At 42.9% G+C, this 15,030-nt stretch overlaps 1 protein-coding gene across 1 annotated transcript; it reads right to left on the minus strand.

Moving 5' to 3' along the window:
- Nucleotides 1–686: 686 nt before the first annotated feature.
- LOC114230030 (uncharacterized) lies at nt 687–5,492 on the minus strand. Its single transcript, XM_054724296.1, has 3 exons — nt 5,447–5,492; nt 3,015–3,234; nt 687–2,557 (listed from the first exon to the last, which is right to left on the minus strand). Exons 1-3 carry the CDS (start codon nt 5,490–5,492, stop codon nt 2,152–2,154), a joined length of 672 nt encoding a protein of 223 aa, XP_054580271.1. The 3' UTR covers nt 687–2,151.
- Nucleotides 5,493–15,030: the final 9,538 nt, after the last annotated feature.

The following is a 15,030-nucleotide window of genomic DNA, read 5'->3' on the forward strand; positions in this document are numbered from 1 at the left end:
GTAATGTAAATATAATTATAAATACAAGTAATAAAAATAATTATATAAATTTTATAATATAAATATATATATAAATTTTCCTGATGAGACAATATACATATAAATTTATATATATAATAAAATTTATATATATATTTCCAATATATATATATATAAATTTTCCTGATGAGACACACAAAACATTATCAAAATTTCTCTATATTCCTGGGTTTTTCTAGAGCCCTGCATGAAATATAGTAGATGCTTAATAAACAATAGCCATCATCACTATTAGTATTATCTAACAGAGCAAAGTCCTTTATAAGAGTAATATTATTATACCCTATTAGTATGATTTAGAAATTTTAGAGCCTCTTCTATTAATAGAATTTCAAAAAGGAAATTTACCCTAAATAACTCATTTTACACACGAGGAAAAGGAGGTTAAACTGACTTCCTTAAGGTGATATTATGATGTAAATGGTCAGGTCTCAGCAAAATAATGCATAATGGAACTGAAAAATCAACTCAGATTCTACTTCACTGCTCAGAAGATGAATTGTTAACTAAATCCTTAAGGTGAGAAAGGTAGCAAGATTCAGCACCTGAAGACCAACAGAATGCCTAATTCACATGGAGAATTGTGCTAGCTACTATTATTGTTGAGAAGTTTATCACCTTGTCATACAAGACTAACACTGTTAAAATAGATGGTAAAGATTTTATTAATAAGCACTACATTTTCAAGTAAATTTTAAGTACATTTCTAGGGAACTCTGAAGACAGAATCTAGTTTTAATTATCTTTCATTCAATAGGCATTCAGTAAATGTTGGTTAATGAAACAGATATAACATTGACAAGCTGGTCACCTGTTCTGAAAAACCTGTTTTCCAAGTTTTTATACAATTTTTAATGGACAATTACTGAGTCAGTATGTAGAGTGGAAAAGTCTGACTGTGGAGTTTAGAGCTAAGTCCTACTTTTACTAGCTGTGTGATCTTGGGAAGGTTGATGCTTCTAAACAGCCCTTTCCTACTGTGGAAGACACGAGAATTCATTTGGATTCTATTGAGAATTCAGGTAAGGTCTACAAGTTCTCTATTCCAGCGATTTACCTTTTTCATCTCATGGCACATATAAACTAATGACTAAAATTCTGCAGCACACTGACAAAAATATACATATAATTTTGATTCATTCACACCAGTCCTGGGTGTGCCTGCCGTTCTCTGGACCTTAGTGAGCTGGGCGCCTGTTGGCTGTTCTCATTTTTTAATTTGACAATCTAAGGGAAAAGAGGTCAGTGGCCCTGACTAGTCAGGTATTGCATGTTTTAAAAATTCTTGCCACACACCAGTTGAATCACGGCTCTATCCTAAGTTGTCTGATTTAAATAGCACTGAGCTGAAATTGGCCTTGAGAGATGATGTGGGTAGGAAGTCTATCATTTTAAGGGCATTATTTCAAAGCCTACTCACTTTATCTTCCTAAATACAATTCTGATTATTTAACAGGTGCCCCTGTGCCTACAAGAGAAGTTATAATTCTTCGCCATCTAACCCCACGTGGGGTACCGCTGCCCATCTCTAGATAAGGTGTTGCTTGTCCCTTCACTTTTCAAGTCTGGTCTTCCTTCCTGGGTCCTGAGTTTCCAAAGACAGGGTTCTGGACTCGAGGCCCTAGGATGTTCCCGCACAAGGGGCAGAGGGGCTGTGACTGGGGCGGATGGTGTCTTTCTTCGGCCAATCCTTGTACCGTTAACGTTCACAAACAGTCCACGCAGGAGCGTTTTTAAACACCCCAGGCGTTTTCGGTTCTGATTGCCCAACTGAACCACCACACTGAACTCCTTTGCCTCGGAATTCGGCTCCTGGCTCCCTTCGGCTTGTGACTGCGAGGGCCCCAATTTGAGTCACCGGAGAGCTTTTCCTCTTCATCTGGAGGGGCGCACGCGCCTGGCTCAGCAGAAGTATCTCGGTCCTCTAAATGAGGGCCTCGGCTGCGGCACCACTCGGGCCGGGTCAAGGCCCCTCAGGCCTTCGCAGCGCCCGGGGCGCGTCGGCTTCTCCCGCGTCACCCTCGGGGTTTTCCAAGGCGGGCGGCGAGGGGGTTGGAGGAGGGACGGGAGGCGGAGGCAGAGTCGCCCGGGAGGAACCCGCTCGCGGACCCTCTAAGTCCCAGGTTGCCCACCCCGGCCGACACCGCCAGCTTTCCAGCTGGAGCACTGTCTCTCCTTTAGACTGACTCCCTCGGCTTTCCGTTTTCTCTTGGGGAGGGGTGGGACTTCCGGCTTCATCTCCGAGCGACTTCCGGTAAGAGATGATGTACCGAAAACAAGACGGCACACGGACCCGTTGGCCATTCGAGGTAAAGAAAAAGGGTACTTGGAGTGGGTTTTACTAAACCGGTCCCGAGATCCTGTATTTTGGCTGTAGAGTCCGGCGGTCAGTTCGCGACGGAGTTGTCCAGGGAGCCGCCGGAAGTCGCTCAACGGAAAGGCAGGATGTCCCGCCCCTTCCTCCCAGAGGGAAGACGGTGAGCCGGAGGAGTCAGTCGTAGGGGCAGCAGGAGCGATCCTGTCGGCAAACAGGTAAGTTACAGTCTGGCCGGGGCGGGGGGTTTGGAGGCGGGGACCGTCCAGCGTCAGCGCGGGGCCTGGGGGCGGTGGCTTGCGGGCCGGGGCGCCGGCGGCTGGACGCCGGGAGCCCCGCCAGGGCCCTTCGCTCTTCCTCCTCCCCCTTCCCCCCGCCTCCGCCCCTCCCGCTCGTCGGTCCCTCCCGACGCCTCCCAGACTCGCCCCTCACATGCCCGCGGGTGCTCGCCACCGCCGGCCTCCGCTCCCTCCCGCCCCTGCTTGCTCCGCTCCCAGCCCGGGGCAGGCTCACGTGCACCCGCGGGCTTCGGTTTTCCCGCGGCGCCAGGATGTCAACGCTGAAGCGGCGCCCCTTACCGCCCGCTGGCTCAGGAACAGACCCAAACACGCCCGGTTTCCTTAGCCGCCCGCCCACTCGGCCTCCCTCGCTGCCACCCTACCTCCTTCCGTTAAGGACGCTGGGCTGGCAGCGGCCCCACGCTGTGATCGCCGTCGCCGTGGCTAACGCGGGGGCCCGGCCTCTTGGGGTTTCACCCGCCCCAGCACTTGGAGGGAGACCGCTGGCTGCCGCACGCCGCTGTTCTGGCTGCGCGTCTGTCCCTGCAGCTGCACAGCTCCCAGCCCGCCAGCAGTCCCGCGTGTGCCTGCCGCTCTCTGGACCTTAGTGAGCCCGGCGCCTGGAGCTGCTGACCCCTGTCGGTTGCGTTGCATTTTGAACAGCCCATGTATTTCATTGGGGAGTTCTGGAATAGGATATGTTGGCAGGCTGGACATCCATAAACACACATGTAGAATTTCTTCGTTTTATAGGTTATCATAGCCCTAATGGTGATTGAGGTGTAACTTTACCGTCTGTGCCGGTGGATCGCCTAATAGTGTACGCGTGCTTTGCGGTGAGGTGTTAGTCCACTTGGAACACCATATAGATATGTGGGGAAGGGCACTTGCGTGTGGATTAGAACATCATTAGGAGAGCACAGCAATCTTGTAGGAGTTAGTATTCCCTTTTTTTGCCAAATGAGAACCAGATTAAATACTTTGGCCAAAGTTAACATCAGGATTCAAATTTCAAGGTGTTTGTTACTCATTCTTTTTCAAGTTTGCTACATGTGATATTACAGACTCCTGGCACGTCTGAAAAATGTTAAGGCAGGGCTGTCAAGTAGCAAATGTCTTATTGCCTGATACCTAAGGCAGTTGTGATTATTGCTGTTAACTATTGCTACTGGTGCCTTAAAAAAAGCTGTTTAGGAATTTTTAAGATTTACAGAAAAGCTGCAAGATAGGACACAGTTTCACTGGTATTCAGTACAGTGGCTACACTTCAACAGAATTAGTTCCTGCTCTATTCCAGACATCATTCTAGGTGCCGGAGAGGGTGACATACTGCTCTAGAGGATTTCAAGGTCTGGTTGAGGAGACAGATACACAAACAAAGAGGATGCCTCTTGAAAGTGCTGAAATGGAGATACAGGAGCACAGAGGACAGTGTGTTAGATTGCCTCGAAAGGAGTGGTGAGAGCTTTCAGGATACCTGTTTTGAGTCTCAAGAATCAGTGGGTATTCATTTGATTGATGCGACATTTTCCCCAACATTCAACCTTATTAAGTTTGTTTTCTGCCAGGAGAACTCTCTAACCTAATTTGATTCCCCTCATCTCCGAGATTCGTTTTGCAAGTTGTGAGAAGAATCCCAGTTTATCAATCTGTGAGAAGGAGATTAAATGAAACTTAATGTTTCTTATGCAGTAATGGAGATTTCTAGATCTGTACTTTTTTAAGTTCTTTATTTTTCATACTTGTTAAATACTTTTAGTGGTCTGGTCACACATATTGTTTATGGGTAGGAGTTTGGAACTATAATTTGTGTTAAATTCCCACACCAGAGGCGACGTTTAAGTGAGTGTCTTAGTCAGCTTGGGCTACTGTAACTAAATACCATAGCCTGGGCGGCTGAGAAAGCAGACATTTGTTTCTCACAGTTCTGGAGGATGAGAAGTCCAAGCTCAAGGTGCAGGTTCCTGGTGAGGGCTCTGCCTGCCTTGCAGATGACACCTACTTGGTGTGTCCTCACATGCCAGAGAGCAAGAGAGAACTCTGGTCTGTCTTTCTCTCAAAGGATACTGATCCCATCTTTGGGAGCCAACCCTCAATGACCTTATCTAAACCTAATTATCTCCCAAAGGCCCCACCTCCAAAGACCATCACATTGGGAATTAGGTTTTCAACATATGACTTTGGAGTCTGTGGTAGATGGGTTTCTTGGAATTTTTGTTATGTGTAATGAATTCCTCCAAAATAGACTTGATAGAGAACTGAATAGGAAACTGTGAAATTAGCATTTATATGGCTTTTACTAAAGAATACACAGTGTTATTTAAGTTATTTTAGAGTTATTAAATAAGATTCAGAGACCAGTGGATGAAGAAATTTTGTTTCATTTTAACAAAAGAACTAAGTGGTGACCCACAGTGGTGCTCTTTTAACTTATAGGTCTCATAGGAATGAATGCCCTTACAGAGTTATCAATGAGGGCATGAGGACTGGCATTGATCTATTACAATTCCCTCATTGTCTGATAGAGAGGCTGAGCTCCACAGAAGCTAAGTGACAAATTTATCCCAGAGATTAGTGGCAGAGCAAGGATTAGAATCTGGCCTTCTGATTTGCTGGCTGGCTGTTCTGTTCTTTCATCACTGATTCTCAAACTTACAGTGCTTCAGGGTCACCTTGGGGGCTTGTGAAAAGAGGGTCCTTACAGAGGTTCATTCAGTAGTCTGGGCTGGGACTGAGAATTTGCATCTCTGACAAGTTCCTGAATTCTGTTGAAGCTGCTGGCTCTGAGACCACACTGTGAGAAACGTGGTCTTACACTTCGTTTTTGATCTCTTATAAGAAGACAGGAAGTAAACCTGCATGGGTTTATGCCAGCCTAACCTTTTCCCTGGTACTCAGAGATTCACATTTTTCTTTCTTTTTTTTCTTTTTTAAATATATTTTTATTGCTTTCAGAGAGGATGGGAGAGGGAGAGAGAGAGAGAAATGATGATGAGAGAGAATCATCGATTGGCTGCCTCCTGCACGCCCCCTACTGGGGATCCAGCTGGCAACCTGGGCATGTGCCCTTGACCAGAATCGAACGCAGGACCCTTTCATCTGCAGGCTGACCCTCTATGCACTGAGCTAAACCAGCCAGGGCTGAGATTCACGTTTTTAAATTTTGAGTTACAAACAGTGCACCAATGTCAAAATGATTAGGTGAAAAAAAGGACTAGAAATGGATTATTTGTCAGAGCGAGTCATTTTCAAGGATAATTTTTGTAGATAATTTTAGAGGTCAGAGCATGTTATTCTTGAAGGGGACACACTTGAGCTGTGAGGGTCCTCAGTCTTATCAACACTGACAGTAAAAAGAGTGTCCAGATCGATTGCCAGATTGTTTAGCAGTGAACATCAATTACTTCCAGTTTTGTTACGTGATGCATTTCTCTGTTATCTTGTGTGTTAAAATAGAGATCCTTTCTTATATATCAAAATCTCATGAGGCCCTAGCACAGTTACATGCCCATAGTAGATGTTACATAAATGAAAGTTGAACCCAATTAAAAAAGAGGAAGGGTGGGGACATAAGGTAGTTTATTTATTTGGAGAGATTTCAGTGCCCTAGGAAAGTTACTCTGCTCTCTAGTTATCCCAACTGCAGGTTTTTAGTGAATAAAAATTCCAACTTAAGCCTCATTTGTAATTATTGGAATTTTTTTAGAACAATTACTGGAGGAGATAGTGTATTTTTTTTTAAATATATTTTATTGATTTTTTTACAGAGAGGAAGGGAGAGGGATAGAGAGTTAGAAACATCGATGAGAGAGAAACACCGATCAGCTGCCTCCTGCACACCCCCCACTGGGGATGTGCCCGCAACCAAGGTACATGCCCTTGACCGGAATCGAACCAGGGCCCTTCAGTCCGCAGGCCGACGCTCTATCCATTGAGCCAGACCGGTCAGGGCGATAGTGTATTTTTTATGTTAGAGTTAATAAGTGGTAACCTATACTTTAAAAAAAAAATCATTCATCTGAAATGATTTTTAAAAACGTTTTACTTTGAAATAATTTTAGAATTACAAAAAGGTTGTAAAAATAGTCCAGGGAGTTGATATATACCTTTCAACCAGCCCCCCTTTGTTAACATCTTTAACCACTAGAGGCCCGGTGCATGAAATTCATGCAGGGGGCGGGGGAATCCCTTCAGCCCAGCCTGCACCCTCTCCAATCCGAGATCCCTCTCACAATCCAGGACCGCTGGCTCCTAACTGCTCACCTGCCTGCCTGCCTGCCTGATCACCCCTAACTGCCCCCCCCGCCCCCCCCCCCCGCCGGCCTGATCACCTCTAACTGCCTCTGCCTGCTGGCCTGATTGCCCCCACCTGCCCCCCCCCCCCGCCAGCCTGGTCGCCCCCAACTGCCCCCCCTGTTTGCCTGGTTGCCCCCAACTGCCCCCCCCGCTGGCCTGGTAGCCCCTCATGGCCGCCTCTGCTGGCCTGGTTGCCCCCAACTGCCCCCCCTGCTGGCCTGCTTGCCCCTCACTGCCCCCTCTGCTGGCCTGGTTGCCCCACGTAGCCTGCTGTTCATTCGTTTGGTCGTACCTCACTAACCCCCCCGCCAGCATGGTCACCCCTCGCAGCCTGCTGTTCAGTCGTTTGGTCGTCCCTCACTAACCCCCCTACCGGCCTTGTTGCCCCACGCAGCCTGCTGTTCGGTTGTTACTGTGAGGGCATCCTGACCAATTTGCATATTACCTTTTATTAGTATAGATAGTGTAGTCATTGAGACCAGGCAGTTGATAATCTAACATCTTCATTCGAGTTTCACCACTGATGTCCTTTTTCTGATCCAGGATCCAAACCAGTATTAGTTATCATGTCTATTAGTGTCTTCAATGTGACAGTCCCTTTCAGATTTCTTTATCTTTCAGGATCTTTTGAAGAGTACTGGTCAATTATTGTGTAGAATGTTCCTTGGTTTGGATTTGCCTGATTGTCATTTTTAAGTTGAGGGTTAAGCATTTTTGGCAAGAATGCCACAGTGGTGAGGTTGTGCCCTTCTCTGTATTATATTGGGATGCACGTGTATCATTGGTTGATCTCTTGGTTGAGGTGGTGTCTGACATCCTTCTGTGCTCTTAAGGGAAAAATTTTCCCGTTGTAATTAATAAGCCTCATAACTTCACTGATTTTGGTGCAGAAGTTTAAAAGAAATGAACATATAATGTTAGAATCCCTGGTGTGTGACCCTAACTGTGAACTATTTCTTTTGGAGGGAGACTTCATTATTTGTCAGACCCAGGTATAGCAGAGGTCGGTAAAAAGAATAGGCACTGGGCTAACAGTTATTTGCTCAACTTGGTTTTGAATTGGAAGCAATGGAAACTGTTTGCCCCAATTCTTTTGCCGTGGTTCTGCAGTGTCTCACATCTGTCTTCCAGGGTATAGCTTTCCATAACTGAATTTCTTAAAATTCACAGCTTTTCTTAAAATTTCTAGAAGATGAATACCCTTCAGTTCTTAGGCAGTTGCATAAGGAGTTGCTTATCCACTCGCTAGTCCGTAGAGCTGGGTGTGTTCTCTTTGTAGGCCATGCTGATGAAATGCAAGATTATTACATATGTACACATATAAAGTGTCTTCTTTCAATATGCTTGTGCCTTTAATATCCCAACCAGAGTAAATTGGAAGATATTAATTCTGTTCTATCTCCCTCACAAGCTCTTAAGCTCCTTGGAGGCAGGGAACAGATCTCTTTTTATTTACCAATGAGTTGCTTGGTACCTGGCACACACAAAGCACTCAATAAATGTTTGTTAATAAATGAATATTATGTGTCTCTTTTGTTATTTGCTTTTATAAGTTCCCTGAATATTGTGAATACCTTCCCACAGTAACACTGCAGTGTACTCTGCAGGGCATTGAGTCTGCAATGTGCCACAGCAGTTGTATCGCTAACCCATCCTGCACTGTTGGGTATTAGCTTGTTTCAAGTTTGTTCTCTTATAAAGAGATCTATGGTGAATATATAAAACACATTTTATCCAGTTGTTTCCTTAAGATAAATTCTGTGAAGAGTCATTGATAGCTCAAAGAAGATACATGTAAGGCTTTTGATATAGATATTGCAAAATTACTCTCTGGAAAGGTTGTATAGATTTATAGTTCAACCACACTACCCAATGTTTACCTGTCTTAATATTATATATATATTTTTTAGAATAAGACTAAATTATGGGTTTTTAATGTTTCTAAGTAATATTCCTGGAGTGTGATGGAGTGGGGAATCATAGTCTGGCTAATTTGATAATAACATTCAAAGTTTCACATTGAAAATTTCCACTTTTTGTTTGCTTCAGTGAGAGAGCCGAATAAACCTCAATAAAGTGGTTGACACCTAATCAGTATTTTACTTGGGGCACTTTTTGTATCTTCCTAAAGTTGCAGTTGGCGAAATCTGTGACCCTTAACAAACAGGAAACTTCGAGAATGGCATACATTTCTAATTCATATCATTCACAAAAATCAGCTACAAAAGTCAACAATTAAAGGCTTAGATATGGAAGGCAGAACTATGAAACTCTTGGAAGACAATGTAGTAGATCAGTAGTTGTATGACTGATGTATGGGAGAGAGTTTAAACACATCACAGAAGGTACAGACCATAAAGAAAAAGATCGGTATGTTTGACAACAGTATTGACTACTTGTGATTTTTTTTAATGGATTTTTCTAGCTTTTTAAAAAATTTTTGATTTCAGAGAGAGAGGGATAGAGATAGAAACATCAAGGATGAGAGAGAATCATTGATCGGCTGCCTCCTGCACGCCCCCTACTGGGGATTGAGCCCACAACCCCAGCATGTGCCCTTGACTGGAATCAAAGGCACACACCCTTCAGTCCGCAGGCTGATGCTTTATCCACTGAGCCAAACCGGCTAGGCAACCATTTGTGATTATTTTTTATTATTATTATTTTTAATAAATCTTTATTGTTCAGATTAAAATTGTTTCTCCTCCCCCCCCCCATATCTCCCCACCACCCAGTTCCCACCTCCCCCCTCCCCCGCTGTCCTCATCCATAGGTGTATGATTTTTGTCCAATCTCTTCCAGTACCCCCCACACAGACACCCCTTTCCCCCTGAGAATTATCAATCCACTCCCATTCTATGCCTCTGATTCTATTATGTTCACCAGTTTATTCTGTTCCTTAGATTTTTAATTCACTTGACTTTTAGATTCACTTGTTGATAGATATGTATTTGTTGTTCATAATTTTTATCTTTCTTCTTCTTCTTCCTCCTCTTAAAGAATACCTTTCAGCATTTCATATAATACTGGTTTGGTGGTGATGAACTCCTTTAGCTTTTTCTTATCTGTGAAGCTCTTTATCTGCCCTTCAATTCTGAATGATAACTTTGCTGGGTAGAGTAGTCTTGGTTGTAGGTTCTTGCTATTCATTACTTTGAATAATTCTTGCCACTCCCTTCTGGCCTGCATAGTTTCTGTTGAGAAATTAGCTGATAATCGTATGGGTGCTCCCTTGTAGGTAACTAACTGTTTTTCTCTTGCTGCTTGTAAAATTCTCTCTTTGTCTTTTGCCCTTGGCATTTTAATTATGATGTGTCTTGGTGTGGTCCTCTTTGGATTTCTTTTGTTTGGGGTTCTGTGTGCTTCCTGGACTTGTAAGTCTATTTCTTTCATCAGGTGGGGGAAGTTTTCGTTCATTATTTCTTCAAATAGGTTTTCAGCATCTTGCTCTCTCTCTTCTTCTGGTACCCCCATAATTCTGATGTTGGTACGCTTGAAGTTGTCCCAGAGGCTTCTTACACTGTCTTCAACTTTCTGAATTCTCTTCTTGCTTCTCTGGAGGAGTGTCCTTTGCCTCTTTGTATTCCAAATCTTTGAGTTGATTCTTGCGATCCTCTAGTCTGCTGTTGGGTCTCTGTATAATATTTTTTATTTCAGTCAGTGTATGTTTAATTTCTAGTTGGTCTTTTTTCATATCCTCGAGGGTCTCATTAAATTTATTGGCCTTTTCCATGAAATTCTTGAAAAACCTTATAACTGTGGTTTTGAACTCTATGTCCATTTGTTTGTTCTCCTCCATTTCTTTCGTTTGGGATCTGTTTCCTTGCCTCCTCATTTTCACTGCTTCCCTGAGTTGGTAGGGTAGCTTTGTGTACTAGGTGTCCTATTGGTTCAATGGGTCAGCCTCCCAGTTACCTGAGGTGGACACTCTTGGTGTACCCTTGTGTACTGTGTGTCCCCCAGCAGGAGCTACAGCAAGAACTAGTTTTCTCCTCCTTTGCTTGGGCGGTTTTGGAGCAGTCTGACTGGAGCTGCAGTTAATTTGGTTGAGCTGCCACAGAACAGGCCATTTATATGCAAAAGCCGCTGTGTGGAGCCTGGGCGGGTTTGTAGAATGTACAGGGCGGGGTCTCAGGGTGGGGCGGGGTCTCAGGGCGTCACTAGGCTAGGGTGTGGCAAACGGCGATGGCTGCCATGAGCCCTCTCTGCCTTTCTGCGTTTCCAAGTCCCTGCGTCCCGCGCTCCAGCGCAGTAAACACTGATTGCTGGGTGCACCTCTGCAAAAAAGTCACTCTTACTTTCCGACCAGATGGCCGAGAGTCCAGCTTCTCCCCGTAGGCGTCTGGGTCCCCTGCGTGTCTCCAGAAAATGGATTTCAGAGTGATCAGGAGCTTGTCTCCCTGCGGGTTGAAGAAAAGCCGCACGCCCAGTCACCCGCCAACAACCCGCTTCGCGCGCCTCTGTACCTCAGCTTTTCAGCGTTTGTGCTCCTTTCTCTCCTTAGTTGTAAATCTGCCACTCAGCCAGCTTTCCCGTGGTTCTGGGTGGTAGACGTTTTGTCTTTTAGTTGTATTTTTGAAATTGTTGTGCGAGGCAGCAGTTCAGTTGTTTAACTTTGCCGCCATCTTGGTTCTCCCTCCCATTTGTGATTATTAAACGAAACCTAGAAAGTCACAAGTGAGGATTAGATATTTTCAGTACATATTTTTGATAAAAGATTAGTGTCCAGAAGGGCAAACAACAACAAATCAATAAGAAATGGGCAAATAACCCAAATAGGCCTCTCACACAAGAGGAAACCTGAATGCAGAGATTCTTAACATCATCAGTAATTAGGAAAGGGCAAATTAGGACCAAAATGGTACGTAGTTTCATACACATTAGTTTGGCCATGATGTAAAAATCTGTTTGGGAGGTAGGAAACAGCTGGAATGCTACACACAGATGGGAGTATAAATTGGTACAATAACTTTGGCATTATCTAATAAAGTTAAAGATGCACATGCCCTTTGACCCAGTAATCCTCTCTCCCCCAAGGTCTTTCTCCTAGAGCAGTGCTTCAAAATTGTGTTCCCAGCATTTCAAGGGAATTTGTTGGAAATGCGAATTTTGGGATCCCACCCAGACCAACTGAATGGGAAACTTTGAGGGTGGGCCAGCTTTCAGTCTCAACTTTCTGTCCAGGTGATTTGCTAAAGTTGGCAAAGCACTGCACTAGAGAAATCCCTGCACAGGAGTGCCTGGAGATGTGGATGAGAATGCTCAAAGTTGCACTGCTCATAAAAGGAAAGCACTTGAAGCAATGTCTGATGGGGGAGAATGGATGAATTGTATATATTTCTGTAGTGAAGTATTCTATAGCAGTGAAACTGAATGGATTTCTACAACACTAAGGGTAAGTGGCAGGAACAGCATTTTTTTTTTTTTTTTTGGGGGGGGGAAGCTATTTCTAGAAGAATGCATATAGTTTTTTTCATTTTATTTTTTTAAAGTTTAGAAACATGCAAAGCAATATTGTAAATTGTTAGCAAACAGATGTGGTAAAGTAATAAACAGGTAAATTACAAAACAAAATTCAACTTACTGGGTAGCTCTATAAGAACAGGGAAGGTGATAGGGACACCAAGAGGGACTTCAAAGATAAGAATTTAATTTTATGAAACTGGGATCTGTAGTCAGGATTTTGTTATGTTAAGTACCTTGCACATATTAATTTTTTGCATCTACCAAAATTTTAAGAAACTGGATGAAAAAGTGATTCTATGGAAAGTAACCTCATAGGATGATCTCATCATAATTACTAACTGGGCAGGTCATGGTGGATGATCAGGCCCCAGGCCTAAAACTTCTTTTTTTTTTTTTTTAATATATTTTATTGATTTTTTACAGAGAGGAAGAGAGAGGGATAGAGAGCTAGAAACATCGATGAGAGAGAAACATCGATCAGCTGCCTCTTGCACACCCCCTATTGGGGATGTGCCCGCAACCAAGGTACATGCCCCCGACCGGAATCGAACCTGGGACCCTTAAGTCCGCAGGCCGACGCTCAATCCACTGAGCCAAACCGGTTTCGGCCTAAAACTTCTTTAGTAAAAGGTTTATCTTTGCTTTTAGCAAGTCCTGTCCATTGGTTCTGCTCATTTAGGTTAACAAACCTTGGAATGGCCAGAAGTAATGCCTCTTGAAGGCATGACCACCCTCAAGAGAGCACATAATCTTAAGTATCCTATAATCCTATTCTGCCTTGTTTCTCCACCACATCCTCTTCCTTAATTTCAGATGCATACAAGAAACTGCAAACTGTCATTCTTCAGAGCATTTGAGATTTTGCTTCCCGGCATTTGTCCGAAGTTTGGCTCAAATAAACGTTATTTTAAACCATTATGGTAGGGCAGTCACTACTTGAAGTTAACAAGTACAGGAAAAATAAAAATATGGTTCTAGAAGTTCTAAGTCAAATTGTCACTATTTTTGTTTAATATTCAGCATGCTAAAGTTGTCTAAACCGCAAGAACTGTCAAGCATTTATTATCATACTTTGTATCAGAGTCAGTGCTTGGCTGAGAAGATGGTAGCCATGGGAGTCCCTGAAGAGCAGGTATGTCTGCATTTCAGACACAGGTAGTGCTTGTCCGAGATCCCTTATGGGTAACTGTGGAATGTAGGCTTTTAAAAACAGATTGTAGGTATTTCAGCTCTTTCAGTTTTAACTGCACTTGCTAAAGCTAGAGCATCTATCTTAATTCTGAGTGCTTTTCATTGTGTTTGATGTTCATACTTCCCTTTTATTTGAACTGATATGCTGTGCTTTTTTCTTATATTAGAGACACCAAAATAGTTTTAAATACAAACAAGTAAGGTAATAAGAAGCCTAGTAGGGAAAAGACATTGTTTGACACAGTTGTAGTAATACCAGTATAATCATCCAATGTAACTAAAGCCCAGCGTGATTGTTACTAAATATAATGGAAGCTGTTTTAAGCCCAGAACAAGCAACACACCACTTCTTTAGAAGTGTACAGATCATTTGTGATTTCTGCTGATTGTGAATTATGGATCATAATTTGATATATAATTATTGGATCAATTATTACAAAAAGAGGAATCACAGTTATAGGAGTACATGTAATTATAAAACCATTAGAATTTAAACTAAGGTGGTAATGTACTTTTAAAAATAGCTTAGAAAATTTAGATCATTCAAAGAGAGGTAGTAGAAATTATAGTCTTTCAGAAAATGAGAGCAAACGGTTTTCATTAAGAATCTACATAGTCCGTGTTTTAATGGTACTTAGTTATTTTGGTGTTCAAATTGTCCTAATAGGATTTGGCCAGTAGGAGCCCATTCCAGCTGACTCCTGAGTCCTTGTTGCATCATTATTTAAAAGAAGCACTTTCTCACTTTCTGATATAAAAAGATGCTTTAGGCTTCAAGTGTACCTACCTTGCCCCTGGAATCTGTCATTTCTTAAGGAGCCCTTTAGTGGGGATGCTATGAGAGTCCAAGTTGTGGGTGTTAGCTCTGCTCATTGTTACTGGGCCTCTTCCCTCCATTCTTGAGGTTAGTGTGAGGTTCCATGAATCAGAGGTAAATTTCTTGATGTCCTGGGGTGTTTCGACCAAAATTAGACCCCAAGCATCTGTGACTGTTGTAAGTCTCCTTTTTATTTGTTTTGATTCTCAGTTTAGTGCAAGAACCACAATTATAAATGTATTTCTATCTTAGGAATTATTTTCTTTCTTGAGAGTAGTTATTTTCCATTACTTTAACCATGTATCGATAGTTTTTTAAAAGCTATCCTCTCAGTCTTCCTCCCAAAGTAATGTATTTTGGAAAGTACAGAAAAGTACTAGGAAGAATAAAAAAACACACAACCCTATAATTTCACCACCCAGAGGAGGAAAAAAAAAACTATTAACCTTATAGTTTTGTTAGAATTATACTTTTAAATTTTAATACTGAAGTTCTCCTTTCTAAATATATTTTTTTCTTTTTTTAAATCCTCATCCACGGATATGTTTTGATTGATTTAGAGAGAGGAAGGGAGAGAGAGAAACATCCATGTGAGAGAGAAATATCCTTCAGTTGCCTCTTGTATGCAC

This window comes from Eptesicus fuscus, chromosome 12 (genome assembly GCF_027574615.1).
Source record: "Eptesicus fuscus isolate TK198812 chromosome 12, DD_ASM_mEF_20220401, whole genome shotgun sequence".
In the NCBI taxonomy this organism is placed as follows: domain Eukaryota; kingdom Metazoa; phylum Chordata; class Mammalia; order Chiroptera; family Vespertilionidae; genus Eptesicus; species Eptesicus fuscus.